Source organism: Mus pahari, chromosome 17, assembly GCF_900095145.1.
Source record: "Mus pahari chromosome 17, PAHARI_EIJ_v1.1, whole genome shotgun sequence".
In the NCBI taxonomy this organism is placed as follows: Eukaryota; Metazoa; Chordata; class Mammalia; order Rodentia; family Muridae; genus Mus; species Mus pahari.
The window spans coordinates 49,158,054-49,174,343 of NC_034606.1; the positions used below are offsets into that span (position 1 = coordinate 49,158,054).

At 52.6% G+C, this 16,290-nt stretch overlaps 1 protein-coding gene across 1 annotated transcript; it reads right to left on the reverse strand.

Moving 5' to 3' along the window:
• Positions 1 to 1,596: 1,596 nt before the first annotated feature.
• On the reverse strand, positions 1,597 to 9,946 carry Pnpla5 (patatin like phospholipase domain containing 5). The gene is made up of 9 exons (XM_021217420.1): positions 9,724 to 9,946; positions 9,178 to 9,410; positions 8,814 to 8,879; positions 8,360 to 8,569; positions 6,834 to 6,894; positions 5,801 to 5,986; positions 4,024 to 4,150; positions 2,271 to 2,387; positions 1,597 to 1,705 (listed from the first exon to the last, which is right to left on the reverse strand). The coding sequence occupies exons 1-9, from the start codon at positions 9,914 to 9,916 to the stop codon at positions 1,597 to 1,599; spliced, it is 1,302 nt and encodes a 433-aa protein (XP_021073079.1). The 5' UTR covers positions 9,917 to 9,946.
• Positions 9,947 to 16,290: the final 6,344 nt, after the last annotated feature.

Here is a 16,290-nt window from a genome sequence, read left to right on the forward strand (position 1 = left end):
CCTGCCTCTGCCCCCTCACTGCTGAATTATAGGCCTGTACCTCAAGCCCTGCACCAGTTCTTCATTCATTACTCCAGCCCCTCCCCTGATCCAAACTCCCTGGTGATGGGGCTAGTGAGAAGGCTCACTGCTCCTGTGGAGGACCCCAGTTCCCAGCATCCTCCACAGGCATCTCACAGACGCTTAGAATCCTAGTTCCAGGGATTGGATGCCGTCTTCTGGCTTCTGTGGGTACCAGCACACAAGCGGTACACATAAACTCACACAGAACGCACACGCACAATAAAAATAAAGAAATCTCCAAAGCCCTTGGTGACACAGCCTTGCCACCACCCCTGCCTGTGGCTCTCAACACACCCTCCATCCTCTCTGCCACAGCTGTGGCCATGCTGTGACACGGGTGTTGCTCAGTTTGCCAGACCTCTGTACCTGGTGCTCCCTCCAGGGTCTTGCATAAATCTGGCTTCTTCTCAGACCTCAGCTCAACAGCAGCCTTCTTGGAGCAGCCTCCTGACAGCCTGGTCCCTGTCCCTCTGCTCGGCTTCATATCCTCACTCACTGTATTCCTTTCTAAGCACCCCTGGAAGGGCTCATGGAAGGATTTCCCACCTGTGTCCCATCTGAGGAGCCAAATGAATGAATGAATGATAAATGGCGAATAAATGAATGATGGATGGATGGTGAATCAATCAATGATAGAAGAATAATCTATGTATGTATAATCGATGAATGAATGAATGACACATCATTTCTTCTGCCCAGCATTTATTACATAATCTCATCTCTCACTGGCACCTCCATTTCTCTACAGTCCCATCTCCATTTGGGCTATACCCTACATTTGAGTATGCCCTACAGTCTGGCTAGGGGCACTGTGTTGGTTCTTCAGGGTTAGGAAGAACAGAGACCCCAGGAGAGGCCAGAGGAGCTTTGGAATGTGTGCCACCCAGAAACCTTCCCTAGCCTGCAGTGGCAGTGGGCTTTATCCGTAACAGAAGCATCTATAATCAGGATTCCCACCCCCAAATGGATTCCCCAGCCAGCCACCTTCCATCTGCACTTATCACAGGGATGAATCCCTTAGATAAGTGTTGGTCAGAGAAAGGAGCCCAGACAGAGCAGTCAATACCATGGTCAAGAGCCCTGGGGCACCATCTCCAGTTCCAGCCTAGTGCAGAACACACCTCTGCTAGACACCTGTGCCTTCTGTGTCTCTCACATGAAGATCCAGAACTGAGATGTGTCTTAGCTTGTTCTGCCTTTTCTTCTCTGACAAAACTGACAAAGGAGAGAGCGGTGGCCTGAGCACACAGTAGGCTGGAAGCATCCAGAGAGGCCCTGGAGATCAAGGTCCCAGGAACAGCTGCAGAGGGCGGGCCCTCAATCCATGCCAGGAAACGACCTGCCCACACAAGAAGCACATGGCCTAGCAGGGACAGGAACAGGTCTTTTTGCCAGTAATTCAGCAAGCTCCCTGAGCGAGGAGTTGAGCTCAGAGATCCTGGGGGCTGAGCCTGACAGAGGCCACCTGACAGAGTCCCCCTACAGCCAGAGGCAGGCAAGGACAGAGTTCAGAGGGTCACACATGCGGTTGGCCTAGCCCAGTGCACAATCAGCGAGCCTGTGGTTCAAGGGCCTGTTCCCAGAAGCAGCTGTCCCCCGCCGCTGCCGGAGGAGACCGGAGTCTGCTCGGGTGGCAGGTGGGCTGTAGAGGGAGCAGGAATCGTGTGTGAGTTCAAGGCCTGGATTCTGGTGAAGGTAGAGAGCATCAAAGGGGCAGCACCCACAGGGAGCAGGCTACTTCATCCCTGGCCCTCTGGAGGAAGTCTCAGGCCCTCAGCAGGACCAAACAAGAGATTATCTGGATCAGGGTGGCTTTTCTAAGAGACTAGGGACATCAGTCAGAAAAGGGGCCAGCAGCCCCCAGCCACATGGAGTCAGCCTTACTGAGGCTCACAGGGAGTGGGGGGAATCCATTCCAACCACGGAGCCATGATAAAGATCCCCAGCAGCCTGGCCAGACTGGCTAGCGTGACTGGCGAAGAGATCCCAGATACCGGATGGCACACCCAGCACCCTCAGGTGGACAGACAGAAGGACATTGTATGTGTGCTGGGTACTGTGTGTTAGGTGCGGGACACTAGATGGATACTGTGCCGTAGGTGCTAGGTTCTGAGTCCTGATTTGAGTGCTGGGTTCTGAGTGCTGGGTAGTGAATGTGGGCATCACGCAAATACTCCAGCCCCTCCCCCCTCCGCCCACGGCCTCACCTGCCCAACCTGAGAAGCCATGACTTGGCCATGGAGTAGACCTCGAGAGTGGTACTCTTCAGGAGGCCCCGCATCCAATTCAAGTCATCTGGTACCTCAGGTAGCCACTCCATCAGCCTGTGGGAGGGGCAATGTCAGCTTCCCGGGGGGAGCCATGGGATGGTGCCAGATCAGAGGTGAGAGGGGAACAGGGCTGAGTGCCCAGGTTGGGCAAGATCATCTCTGGATAGCCTCACGGGGAACATGCACGGTAGGATGACCTGAAGTAGATTTCGAGCTTTAGGGAGGGGTGGGGCTTGGGGGTCAACGTCCACAGAGTTCCGGTGGGAGGAGTATGGTGTGATGGTAAGTTGGAGGCCACTCTGCTCTGCTGCCTAGAGATTCAGAGGACCTCTCTGGGGCCCGGCTTTGCTCGCCTGCCGAATGAGGACCCTCTGCCAAAGTCCCTTCCCCTACTTATCTCTATCCATCCCTCTTCCTGCTCCTTGGGGGTCATAGGAAACTGGAACGGCAGACGCGGTGTGTTCTGAGCCGTCTCTGGCAGGCTCACACCATAGAGATGGCTAGATTTTTACATTCCTTCGGCATCATTTCATCAGCCCGTGCTTTTAGCCAACAGCTCTGTGCGGGGTGAGTCTGTCAGCAGGAAGGCATCTCCCAGCTTTGGGCCACTGCTGACATGATCACTAATTCCAGGCAGTACAACACAGAGTCCTGGGGCTCACCATCACGGACTTCTAAGGAAGAGGCTTTTTAGAAGCACAGATCTCAGGCTAGAACCCCAGGCAGAGGAAATCGTGAGTTCAAGACCACTCCAGATTACAAAACCCTCTGGATTACAATACCACTCTGGGTTGCGAGATTAGAAAGATCCTTTCTCAAGGAAAGCACCGGATCTCCCTACAGTTCCTCTGAGTCTTGCTGACCCTGTGTGTCTGGCCACAGTCACTCTCTAGCCTCCCCTATACCCTCCTCCCCTTGCATTCCTAGGGTATGCTTGACTCCCTTCTGCCCCAGGACCTTTGCACGCACTGTCCTGTCCACTTGGAAGGCTCTTTCTTCTCCTTTGCCTAACGGACTGTAGCTCATCCTTAAAACTATAATTCAGATGTCATCGCCTGCCTTCCCTGAACAAACAGGTCTGAGTATGGGCCAGGCTAGCTCTGTGCTAGTATGGCTTCTCTCTTAGAAGCTAAAATGTACAGGTGATGTGGCTGGCTGTGTGTGAGCTGTGTGCTCCACCAGGCCAGGAGCCAGGTCAGGGTCAGCCTGCCTCTCTTGCCCCGCGCTACCACCTAGTTCCCGGTCAGCCCTCAGCAGCCAGTGAGTGAGCAGCACAGTCCACTAACCCAGCAGGGAGTGCTCAGCTGCTGCCCATCTGACCTGAAGGAACCCCGTTTTTTTTTTTTAGGAAACGTGCTATGACCCAGAGAGGTCAGGAGAGCGGGCCTACACCACACAGCCAGTCTGAGGTAGATCAGCTGAGAGAGTTGCCAAGGGCATCATCACATTGTCACAGCGACTCTGCCACGGATCAGAGGGCAGAAGGTCACAGAACAGTCTAAGCACTAGCCAGAATTCTGGATAGCCGGCCACATCACCTCCCTTATCAGTTCTTTTGGTAGAGCCTACCCTGGCACTCCATGGGCCAGCCCGTGACAACTACTGTGGGGAAGGCAGGTACCTGCCATCTCTAGCCACCTAGCCACCCTCCCTGGTCACAAGCCTCCCCCCTCAGCCCAGGCTATCTCACCTCCTGCTCCGGAAGTAGGCATACTCGAAGGGCAGCGTACAGGGCAGAAGCAGGTAGGTCAGCACCTTCCCTGGCACTGAGCACTGGACACGGGCCCAGAAGTCTCTCTTGCATGCCTTTCTCAGTGCTGCAAGACAGGAAGAGGCCCATGACTCCTTGGTACCCTCAGGCTGTGGAGTTGTCTCCCCCCTAGCCAGCCCAGGTCACCCTGGAGCCATCAAGCCTTGTGGTCCCTGTAGATGAAGACAGTATTCACCCTCAGCATCTCCATACGGATGGAGCCATAGCTGCCAGCAGGGGTCACCCTGTACACACCCCACTTAACCCACTGAGGCCCCCTACAGAAGAGGAGACTAAGGTTCAGAGTAGTAGTTCAGAAGTTCCTAGGGAGAGTCTCTTCCAGGAAGAGGCAGAGCCAAGACAACCTTGAGGCATGCCAGGCTCCGGTCCTGAGCTCTATTTTCCTGTCCTCCTACCAAGAGAAGTCCATAACGGTGCTTTGGATAAACAAGCATCCCCGGGCCTTTCTCACAACAATAGCTTCAGAGCAGCTGTGACCACAGCATCCTTGTTTGCCAGGTCCAGTCCCCTTATTTACCATGCTAAGCACGGTGCTCCCACCCTGACTGGTCAGGGCAAGAGCCAGAAGGCCACTCCAGACTGCTGGTAGCTCCGATCGCAGCTCCGATTGCAGGCAAGGAGACAACACCCAACTCCATCTATGCCCTAGTCATGGGAAAGGGGTCCCCAGCAGAACACTCCTCCAAGGCAGTGGGTGGGAACCTAGGGTGTCTAAGCATTAGACTTACTCTCCCATTTCCTACCCCAGCCAGCTGCAGTGCACAGGGGCAGTAACCACACCCCACTGATCCCAAATTCAGAAGCCTGGACCTAGGGCTCAGTGCAGATCAAAAACCTTCTGGATATAAATTAATCTCTTACTTCCTCATGCCTCACCTCAACCTCTTTGGTCAGTGCCCTCCCTCATTAGCTCCACTGCACCCCAGGTCCCCCCCCCCCAGCTGTGGTTTGATTGAGAATGGCCTTCACAGGCTCATATAGTTGAATACTTGGTGGAAGTGTTTGAGAAGGATTAGGGGGTGTGGCCTTGTTGGAGGAGGTGTGTCACTGGGGCAGGCTTGAGACTTCAAAAGACTCCCAGCAGGCTCTTGAAATTTGAGACGGAAGCTCTTAGCTGTTTCTACCAGCATCATGGAACTGGAATCATAAGCTAAATCAAACACTTCCTTTTATACGTTACCTCGATTGTGGTATTTTATCTTAGCAATACAAAAGTAACCAAGACACCAGCTCCTGCCTACCCAGTCATCCCCAAGTTCATGTCTGCCATGTCACCCTAACATTATTCTATGATCCCAGAGACCCACCAGCTTACCCTCTCCAGCCCCAAGGCCTTTGCCCATGTGATGACCTCTGCCCAAACCCTCGTCCCTCCATCTTTGACTGGCAGCTCCCATTGAAGTGTCTCTGGGATGCCACCTGCCATGTGTGCCTGTGTTCATCCTTAGGCGCCTCACTGTGGCCTGGACACAGACCTGTCTTTCCCAGGCACGGACTTGGGCTCAGTACCCTAATGGCAGACAGGAAGAGCTATTGAGTTCCTACTCTCAGGGCCTCAGTTTCCCCACTGATGAAATAGGTTGCAGTTAAGAGTGGATGACAAAGAAAAAAAAGCCCCCAGTCACACTTGACATTTGGTAAGGGTTTGGCAGATATGAGCACGCAGGCCAGCGAGGGGAATGAGAAGGGGCAGTACCAGCCTCCAGCTCCGGTGACAGCAGCTCGAAGTTGGGCACGTCCTTGACCAGCACACTAGGGATGTCCCACCTGACAGTTGGGCCAGTCTTCTGGCCCTGGTCATGGTCAGTGCCCCTGGGCCCCTCCACGAGGGCTGGAGGCGCCTTAGATACCAGCGACCACAGCACTGGCTCCTTGGTAAGTCCTGGATTGAGAAGGAGAAGATCTGATAGTCGGCACAGTGGCAACCTCCAAAGGAATGGAGTCTTACTACCCACATGTCTCAGTACTCAAACAAACAAACAAACAAACAAACAAACAAACCACTCCAGGACTCGGGCTACAGGATGGACCCCAATGGGCCCTGCCCTGCTGTCCAGCATGCCCAGAGATATAGCCCTGTTCTCAGATTCTGTCTTACTCCCACCCGCCAGCCCTGTGAGCCTCAGCCCTTCTGCCTCAGTTTCCCTCTATTAAAAGAAATTAAGGCCTACTGTCATGAGAGTTAAATGCAGTACTCTCAGGCTCTGGCCCAGAGTAAGGCTCTGCAGGTTGGGGTGGAGCACTGGGATTGAGGATAGGTCTGGGGTTTAGAGCCTGGGTTCTCCTCTCAACCTTGCCTCAGAGGAGACCATATACCTCCTGCCAGCTGACATACCCCTTGGAGCGCAGCTCCCCTCCGTCCGTCTGACTCTGTCTTCCCATCCCAATGAGACACTCTATAGTTGGTCCTGATCCAGCTCAGCCATCACCTCCGGGAAGCTCAGCCATCACCTCCAGGAAGCTCTCCCTGCTTACACTCCCCACCTCAGGCCAAGAGCTTTCTCTGCCCCAGTTTGTCTCTGGAAGTGCACCCTGTCCTGTCACCCCTTCCCATCTCTATCACCATGCTCCAGTCTTTGGAAGCCCTAGAATAGAACCCAGATGTCTCCCTTCTAGACTCCCCTCTGTGGTTCAGCCACACGCAGAGCCGGCACTGAGATCCCAGGGTTCACATGCCAGAGAGGCAGAGTCCCCCTGACATCATCCCATTACCACCCTCTGACACCTACCCCGTCTCTCCAGGAACCTCAGGGCGTCCAGGTAACCTTGTCGGCAATGGTCAGCCACCACCTGGGACCCAGAGCAGAGAAAGGACAGAGCTTGGGGTTCTCTAGCCACAAGCCATGGGCTGGGGACCTGTCAGCAGATGGACACAGCCCTAGCGCAGCCTGCTGCCCCAGTGACCCTCCACGGGGCTTGGGAACCCCAGAGACATGATACTGGTCAGGGAGACCCAGAGTGCACAGGGCACAGACCTGATCCTGACGTGCCCTCCCCTTGGGCAGTTCACTCCTCACCTAGACCTCAGGCATCTGCCTCCATCTGAGATCTCCCTCCAATAGACAGTGTGGCCAGACCGGGGTCAGGGTCTAAGGGGTCTCCACCTGGATCCCCACAAGCCCAGGATGGCCTCTTCCTTTACCCTTTGCAGGGGATGTGGCATGGTGTGACAGTGGAGTTCAGAGGACAACTCTGTGGAGTCGTCTCTTCCTTCCCCTCCCCTTTATATTAGTCCCTGGAACCAAACTCAGTCACTAGGCTTGTACACTAGGTATCTTTTTTTACCTGTTGAGCCATCTCACTCTGTGTGTGTTTGTGCGAGTGCGAGAGCACATGTACACTGGCTGAAGTTTTGGAAGCTCATTGTCAAGACCATACTGGACTAACAGAGTAAATCTTAGCTCTCCCACTTCTGGGCTCTGTGACTGTATAAGTGGTTACTTAACCTCCCTGAGCCTGTGTCCTCCGTCCTCTGAGAAGTCAAGCTCCCTAGAAGCTGGGGGCCATTGTGGTGCACACTGTTCACGGAGCACTTGGGGTATAGAGACAGTCCGATCATGGTGAGTTCCAGACCAGCCAGGGCTACATTGTAAGACTCTGTCTCCAAAAGGCAAAAACCGGTGAGATATTGAAGAGGTCACTCAGCAAGCCCTGGCTGCCCCTGCAGAAGAGCATAGCTCAACTCCCTGCACCCACGTTGGGGGGCTCACAACTGCCAATAATTCCAGTTCTGGGGGAATCCAATGTCCTCTTCTGGTCTCTGTAAGCACTGTATTCACATGTGCAAATACATACACACACACAAACACACACTACATGCACACATACAGATGCATTAAAAAAAAAAGATAAATCTAGAAGAAGGAATGGAGGGGGCTGGAGAGATGGCTCAACGGTTAAGAGCACTGACTATTCTTCTGAAGGTCCTGAGTTCAAATCCCAGCCACCACATGGTGGCTCATAACCATCGGTAAGGAGACCTGATGCCCTCTTCTGGGGTGTCTGAAGACAGCAACAGTGTATTTACATATAATAAATAAATAAATCTTTAAAAAGAAAAAAGAAAAAGGAATGGATTTAGCTGTCTGTGCTCATAGAGCCTGCCAGTTGAGTGTGGACCACAGCTGGACTCTAGAACTCTCCTAGGAAGGGACAGAGGGAGGGTCAGGTTTCTGCTCCAGGCCTTGTGTGACTTGAGGTGGGGCAGTTACTGAAGCTGATGAGTCATAGGCAAGAACCATGCAGGGTGACCTACCTCAGGCTTGGGGGGGAACACGGCTTTGATCCCCCAAAAGAAGTTCCTAGTAGAGATCTGGAAACTGGCATTGAAGGCAGTTAGCTCAAAAAGACTATGTGATATGTTCTGGGGACAGATGTCCACTGTCCCGTTGAAAGGAGAGACGGTGATGGTGGTGGGACAATCGGAGAAGGGCAGGTTGTTGCTCAGAGCCCCGTCAATGAAGCGCTGGAAGGCAGAGAGGCATTAGTCCACACCGTCTTCCCATCACTCTCCCTGTGTTGATGGGAGTCCATGCCTTCCTCCAGCTTAGCTTCTGAGCCTCTCTAGGAAGGGAAGGCTTGGCACACAGTAGGTGCTTTAACATCTGGGTGGCCTCCTCATTCCTATCTCCACCTCTGGACAAGCCCTTGTCCTAGCTGCCTGGAGCCCAGAGTGGAATGCAGACAGGGGCCCTCCCGGATAAACTCACCTGCCCTCTGAACGCCGGGGGGATCACCCCACAGTATAAGGGTAAATACAAGGTGCAGATCAGAGCCTGGAAGAGAAGAGCATCGCCCTCGCTCAGTGCTCACGTGCTCTCGTGCTCAAAAGACTGCAGGAACGCAGGAGTCCTTGATGCTACCTTCCTCTACCTGCAGAGGGCGCCCTAGCTGTCTGGAGACTGCAGGTGGCACGCCCCCTGATCTAAGAACCAAGGCACTAGTACCAATTCACACACACACACACACACACACACACACACACACACACACACACACACGCCCCTAGACTCAGTCTATTACTATGTGGACTGTGTTCCCCCTGCCCCAGGTCCCAACGTAGCACTGGCTCACCTGGATAAGTTCATCCTTAGTGGCAAAATCGGTGACTATGAAATTCTGGCCATCAGGCCATCGGGTCATGGAGATGCCCAGCCTCTGGGAGGCTAGAATATGGCAGTCGTCAGGAAGAGCTTCATACAGCTTTTTCCTGATGTGTTCAATGGGTCCATAGGCCGGATGGAAGATGCCCAGGCTTAGTCGCTCCACAAGTTTCACCATGTCCAGGAGATTGGAACAGGCAAAGTCTGCACGGCAGTGGGAACTGAGTAAGGCCTCAGTGACCTGGGACCGACAAGGGCCACCGGTACCCACCAAACGGTCCACTTCTCTCAGGGATGCCTGGGAGTCAGTTCTTAACCTCTGTGCCCAGTCCTGGTAACCAAAAACTCTCAGAAACAAAACAAAACAAAACAAAAACAAAACACCTTAGGGGCAGTATCCCAAATCTAAAGCCAGGATCCCATCTTTGAAGATAGAAGTGCCTGCAGGGGTCCTCAGATTCAAAGACTGCTCTGTGTAAAGCCCCAGGAACACATCGCTCAGCGCCCTGGGGAGTACCTGTGGACTTGCCAAAGACAATGGCCATGGCATTGAGTGCGCCTGAGGAGGAGCCATAGAAGCGGCGGGCGCCCTGGATGAGGCGAGGTGCGCGCTGGCGCAGACACTCGGTGACACCCACGTGGTAGAGGCCAATGTAGCCAGAGCCTGAGAAGGACAGGCTCCAGCCTCTCTCTGCCTCCAGGAAGTCCATAATAGGGCGCTTGGGACGCGGGGCTACAGATTCCTCAACCTTAATGCAGTCAGTGCTGGAGAGCGAAGGAAGGGCCGTGCACCAATGTGATGGGACCAAGCCGGGATGGGGATGGAGTTCCAGGAGGCTGAGCAGAGTGGCTCCGCCCTAGGCTGAGTCAGCTGTGGCCCTAGCAAGTGAGGGGTTGGCGCAGCCACCCTCTCCAGGTGTACACTGCTGCCCCCAGGCATTACGTTACAAGCTCGTACGCCTACCTTGTTACAGTCACCTAACTTCCAGGTGTCTGCATTTTGAAAGAGGGAAAGTGACACAATCAGGAAGGACTGCACCTAACCTTCAGGCCAGAGGTCAAGGACCAGCATGGTACGTGGGAGGCTAGAGACCTGGAATCTAGGCTCTGCAAGGAAAGGTTGCCATAGAACAGCACCTTCAAACGCACAAGATCTCTCCTCTCTGCAGTCATGATGGGAAGTCGCCTGGCATGGACCAGGCTCACAAATGTGTATGTCTGAGCAGGTGAGATGACAGGTGCTACACAGCCAAGTCATCACGGGGAAGTCAAGCCAGGCATGCCATGAGGGTCAGGGGAAATGAAATGCACCCCAGGATGCCAAGAGGGGGAAGATAGCAGCAGTATGTAGGGTAGTGAGCAAAGAGGACTCCAGGAAAGAAGTGGGGTGAGTGGAACTCAGTGGGACACACACTGAGCATGGAAGACTCTTACAAGTAACCAATAAGGAGAGAGAGCATCACACCGCATGCTGCCTGGTGCAAGCATTCCCCCTATAGGCTCGCCTTCCGGCCACGTGGCTCATCTCACCGATAACAGCGCAGCCAACCCTGACCACCCCAGTTCTACCCCCCCCACACACACACCCGGATATCCATGGCCAAAGCAAAGTACTGACTCCTGTAGGTTGTTGTCCTCTGATCTCCACACACGCTAAGATAAACACATTGTAACTTAAATGCAAACCTCACTCTGTGGTGTAAAAATAATAAACATAACTATCAGAAAAGTCACAAGTGAAGTGTCCTAGAGGGCGTGACTCTGGGGAGTCCCCAGTGATGGGAGGTGGGAGGAGACCTCACTGTACCCAGGGGCTGACAACAGGTGGGTGCTATGTGGCTGAGCTAGGCTTAAGCTCCATGCAGGGGCTCCCGGCACCAGTCCCATTCCAGCAGCCAGGAGGGGGCAGCAGCCTCTGCCCGTAAGTCCCCTGCAGGGCAAGGTGACATAGCCACCTGGAAGGAGCACCTGGAAGCTGGTTTCCAGGTGAGATTCTGAGGACCAGGTGGGTCGGGCAGTGGTGGCGCACGCCTTTAATCCTAGCACTTGGGAGGCAGAGGTAGGCAGATTTCTGAGTTTGAGGCCAGCCTGGTCTACAGAGTGAGTTCCAGGACAGCCAGGGCTACACAGAGAAACCCTGTCTCGAAAAAAAAACAAGAAGAAAAAAGAAAAAGAAAAGAAATGGAGGATCAGGTGGGGCTGGAGGGCAGAGGTGAAGGACACACCTTTGCAACTGTACACTGTGGCTGGTGGTGTCCACCTGCCAGCAGCCTGAAGAGGTTCCTTCCTGTTTAGGAACTCCCCACAGATAAAGCCCGGTCCTGATTTCACCACAACAAGCATTTCAGAACCAGACAGAATGAACCGGATTAGTGAGTTTATTAAGTGTTGAGACAGAATCGTGGAAGAAAAGGACAGTGTGCATGCAAAGCAAGGGGAGGGCACTTTTTAAAAGTGTTTAATTTGTGTGTGTGTGTGTGTGTGTGTGTGACTATGTCTGTGTGTATATGTATGGGTGCGCGTGCTATGGTGCACATGTGCTTCTAAGAAGACCATCTGTGGTAAGGAGTTGGGTCTGAGGGAAGGAACTCAGGTTTCGAGCCCTGGCAGGAGGCACCTTCGCCAGCTGAGCTTCAGGAAGATACACACCAGCTTCGGAGGTAATTTGGCTATTAGTGGCTCGCAGTCCGTCTGATTCTGAAGTGAGGGGCTCTTTCCCTCCCATGTTTCTTCCCTGTCTGCCATCTTTCTTTCCTTACTCATACACTTTTCCCTGGCTTTAGGCTGAGGCCTCTTGGTAATACAGTCTCATCTCTACCACAGCCCTGTGAGATAATAAATACTACCAACCCCGTGTTGTTGTTGTTGTTGTTGTTGTTGTTAAACAAATGGTGGAGCAGAAACCTAGACGAGGAATCCAGGAGAGCCCATAAGCCAGGCTAACTAGGGAAACAAAGAAGAGACTGGAGGAAGCCCCTGAGGGGACCAAGGAAGCCCCTGGGGGACAGAGGAAGCCCCTGAGGGGACCGTGGAACCTGAGTTCCGTGCTAAAGGAGAGGCTGCTTGCAGCTGTGCAAGGGTGGCTCATGGGTGGGTGGAGCCCCCTGAGGCAATGAAGCTTAGCAGCACTGCTTTTGCCCAAAAGAAAAAAAACAAAAAAAAAAAAAAAACACAAAAAAAAGATGCAAAGAAAACGACGCATACTCTAGAGACTGAGACAGGAGGATTGCAGGTTCAAGGCCCAGTTGGGCTCCAGAGCCGGACCGTGATCAGCCTCTGTGACTTAGTGACACCCTGTCTCAAAACAGAACGGACAAAAAGAACCCAGGCTGTAGCTCAGTGGAGGGAATGACTGCCTAGCCTGAGCCTAGCACTGTGGGGTGCAAGGTGGAGCAGGGGAAGAGAGTGAGAAAAGGAAAGAAAGGTGCGGGGGGGGGGGGGGGGGGGCAGGAGAAGCTGGTGGTGACATCATAAAGAACAGATTCAAATGACTAAGGAGCTGGGAGAAGTATCAGTTGAGTGCAGCCCAGGGGGGTTCTACTAAGGTCTGCTAATACTTCAAATGGACCCTCAGAGATTAGAAACATCCTAGATAAAAATATGGTTACATCACCTAGCCGGCCAAATCTTGCAGATGGTATCTTTGTGGCTTATCTAATGGAGGTGTGGAGGAGGCGTCAGAAAGGACACCATTGCGACAGTCAGAATGTACATCTGAACTGCGATCACACCACAGTGCTGTGCCAATGGCTCATATATGGATGCATCCTGAATGCTCTAACGTGGGTATATAAGGAACGCTTCTCTGGTGGGCAAGGTGGGACGCTCCTGTCATCCTGGCACTTGGGAGGCTGAAGCAGGAGGACTACTATGAGTTCAAGGCCATACTGAATGCCAGGCAAGCCTGTTTTTTTGTTTTTTGTTTTTTTTTGGTTTTTCAAGACAGGGTTTCTCTATATAGTCCTAGCTGTCCTGGAACTCACTTTGTAGACCAGGGTTTTTCTGTATAGCCCTGGCTGTCCTGGAACTCACTTTGTAAACCAGGCTGGCCTCGAACTCAGAAATCCGCCTGCCTCTGCCTCCCGAGTTCTGGGATTAAAGGCGTGTGCCATCACCACCCAGCTTACNCCTATCTTAAAACAAACAAAAAAGCATGCCTTGATCCTGGCTGTAGTATTTGTGAGCATTAGAGTGACACTGAAGGCCCATTAAGGGAGAACTGTTTCCTCTTGGCCAAAAGAATGGAATCTTCCTCTGGCTTAGATAGAGACCTGTCTAAGTTACCCAAGTTAACCCATTCAGGCCAGTCAATCATCGGCTAAGAGATTCCCTTTTCCACCCCTGGCTGCAGATTCACCTAACACCATGCTGGAGAGACTGGAGGAATACTTATTCTTTTAATGAAATACTATATTTTCCCTCCCAGAATCCTTTGTCTTGTGTTCTTGCTAGGGAGCCACCATAAGATTCTGTGAGACTTGGTGACTTCTTTTTCCTCTTTGTGCCTCAGACAGGGTGTGAGTGTACTTTCTTTGGCATTTTGAGCTTTTTTTTCCAGCTTTCTCTGAAGCCACTCCCCTTTTGTCACGTAGCTACTTGCAACACGTCTGGGCCTAACTCACAAGCACATAGCTTTTCATCTTCATCTTCCTCCTCCAGGCAGCCACTGAGATTTACAGTTTGCCTGCCCTGGGGTTTCACTTTCAAATACGAATTAAGTTTCTCCTCAAGACTCGTTTTGAACATCCTTAAATTCACCATGATGTCGAAGGGGGAAAAAAAATGATGCTCACCTTACCCGATAAATATGTTCCCCATCTTATGAATGCTTCTAATATCCCCTGTCTGTCTGTCTGTCTGTCTCCTCCCAATCCCCATTGAACCCTGACCTCACAGACAGCGACACCAATCCCACTTGACTCCCTTAGGCCAGGGTGGAAGTCCCTGCCACCACCCCTTGCCACACCCACTCTGTGGCACAGGCATCTCCCCAGTGCCTTCCTCGAGCCCCTGATTTCCTCCTCCTTGTGTGCCCAGCCTGTCCCCTCTCACCCAGCAGCTGCAGCCACCTCCAGCTATCTCCTGCTTCCAGCAAGATGGCGCTGTTCCCAGTTTCGCAAACTTCTCCACCTCCTCCCATTGCCACACTGCGGGAAGTGGGTGGAGGGGTGGAGGGGACTTGAAAGCCCAGCCCTCTTCAAAGGGGATGTCACCCTTCTACCTACCTGCCTGCCTACCCACCTACCTGCCTGCCTACATCACTGGCAGCCAGCAACAGGCTTTCCAAACAGAAGCAGAGGCTCAGAGCAAAGAACATCTCAACCCCTGAAGGGAATGAATGGATCAGCAAATTGGAACAGAACCAATTATGGTACTGACAGACTGACAGAGGCGGCTGGTAAAGAGCCCTGCACAAGCCGGATAGTGTGATAGGAACCCCAGAGTCCCATACGGCTGTGAAAGGCGGGCCTTTTGGTGGGTTTGGGGGGATTTGTTTGTTTGTTTGTTTGTTTGTTTTCCCTTTGCTTTATTTGCTTGTTTGCTTGTTTTGGTCTCACTTTAGAGCCCTGGCTGGCCTGGAACTCTCTTTAAGTCCAGGCTGACCTTAAACTCACAGTAATCCTCCTGCTTCTGTCTCCTGAGTGCTGGGATTATCAGTGTGAGCCAGCATTTCCAGCTTAAGTCACTGGTATCTATAAACAGGGTACTCAGGATGTAAGCTGGGAGACTCTTGTGCTTCTGGTAGTGGAGCTTCCTTTCCTTCCCAGCCCCTGACATTAGCACTGCTCCTTTAAGACTCTGCCCCATTCCCCGGGCCCCTGAGATTTCAGGATACCTAGCTTTGCAGACAGGAGGAGAACTCACTGACCTTAGCATGCTCTACACAGTGTGAGTCCTGTTGCCCTCAGCTCTTGTGTCCATGACAAAAATTGTCTGGGTGCACGCCAATGGCGAGTCTTTCTTGGTGGTGACTGATGGGCTGCCTCAGTTTAATCTTAGAGTGGGAGTAACAGACTGATTCCTCCATAGACAGATGCTGAAGAGGAGCAAGTTCATATAGCCCAGATGTTGGAACAGCCCAGCACAGGTGACCCTGCACTCAACAAACTCAGTGCCATTGTTCTGGTGACATGAACAGGTCACCAACAGGGTAAGACATGCACCTGCAGAAAGTGAGGCTGGGTGTGTGGCTGTGAGCTGACCATTTTTAAAAGAAAGGACAGAGAGAGGGTCTGCTCCCATGGGTATCCTCCCTTCCTGCCTGATCCAAGGTCAGCACACTTATGAGGCATATGGGCCAGGTCAACCCAGCCCTCTTCACAGTGTGGGGTTTATGGGGCTTCGTGGTTCCTGAATCAGGGGCCGTGTTCTTGCATCAGGAACTGGGTAATACTCACTTGGACCTCCGGCCCCCTCAGTTGCAGGTGCCAACTGGAGACTTAGTTTAGGGGTTAGCCCAGTATCACCTATTCCCACAGATGTCTCTGTGCCTAGACTCAGGAAGACCCTATATGGACCCCTAAGAACAGACAGTAAGGACTTAGCTCATCAACCCCTCAGAGCTGCGGCTGGGGAATGTCTTTTTCTTTGTAGAACAGGTGTGACCAGGAAAACCTGCCTCCATGTGTGGCTTCAGCTGGGGACCGAATCCTACAATCCGCCCAGCAGGGCCTCTGAATCTGTGTAGTTAATGATGATGTCTGATGCCACTCCCATCCAGCAGCCCCAACTTCAGGGAAAGCCACAGTGAGAGCCTTCACCTCCTCTACAGGTGCTTGCATCTGTTGATGTAGCCTGAGTCTCACAGCACCCCCTGGGCTGGATTGAACCGATGCCTCACAGCCAGTGTCCAGCTACCTGACACTGCAGCTTCCCCACACCAGATCCTCTGTCTTTAACCTGAATGGCCTTTTCTTCTTTTAGAAAGACCAAACTAACTGAATTGGAGACTAAGCCTGTCCCATAGAAATAGAATTCAGGACTTGGCCCGGGGTTGAGCTCCATAGTAGATTGTTTTAGACAAATAGAAGCTTTAGAAAGCAGAATGAAAAAAAAAAATTTTTTTTTTTTTTTTTTTTTTTTT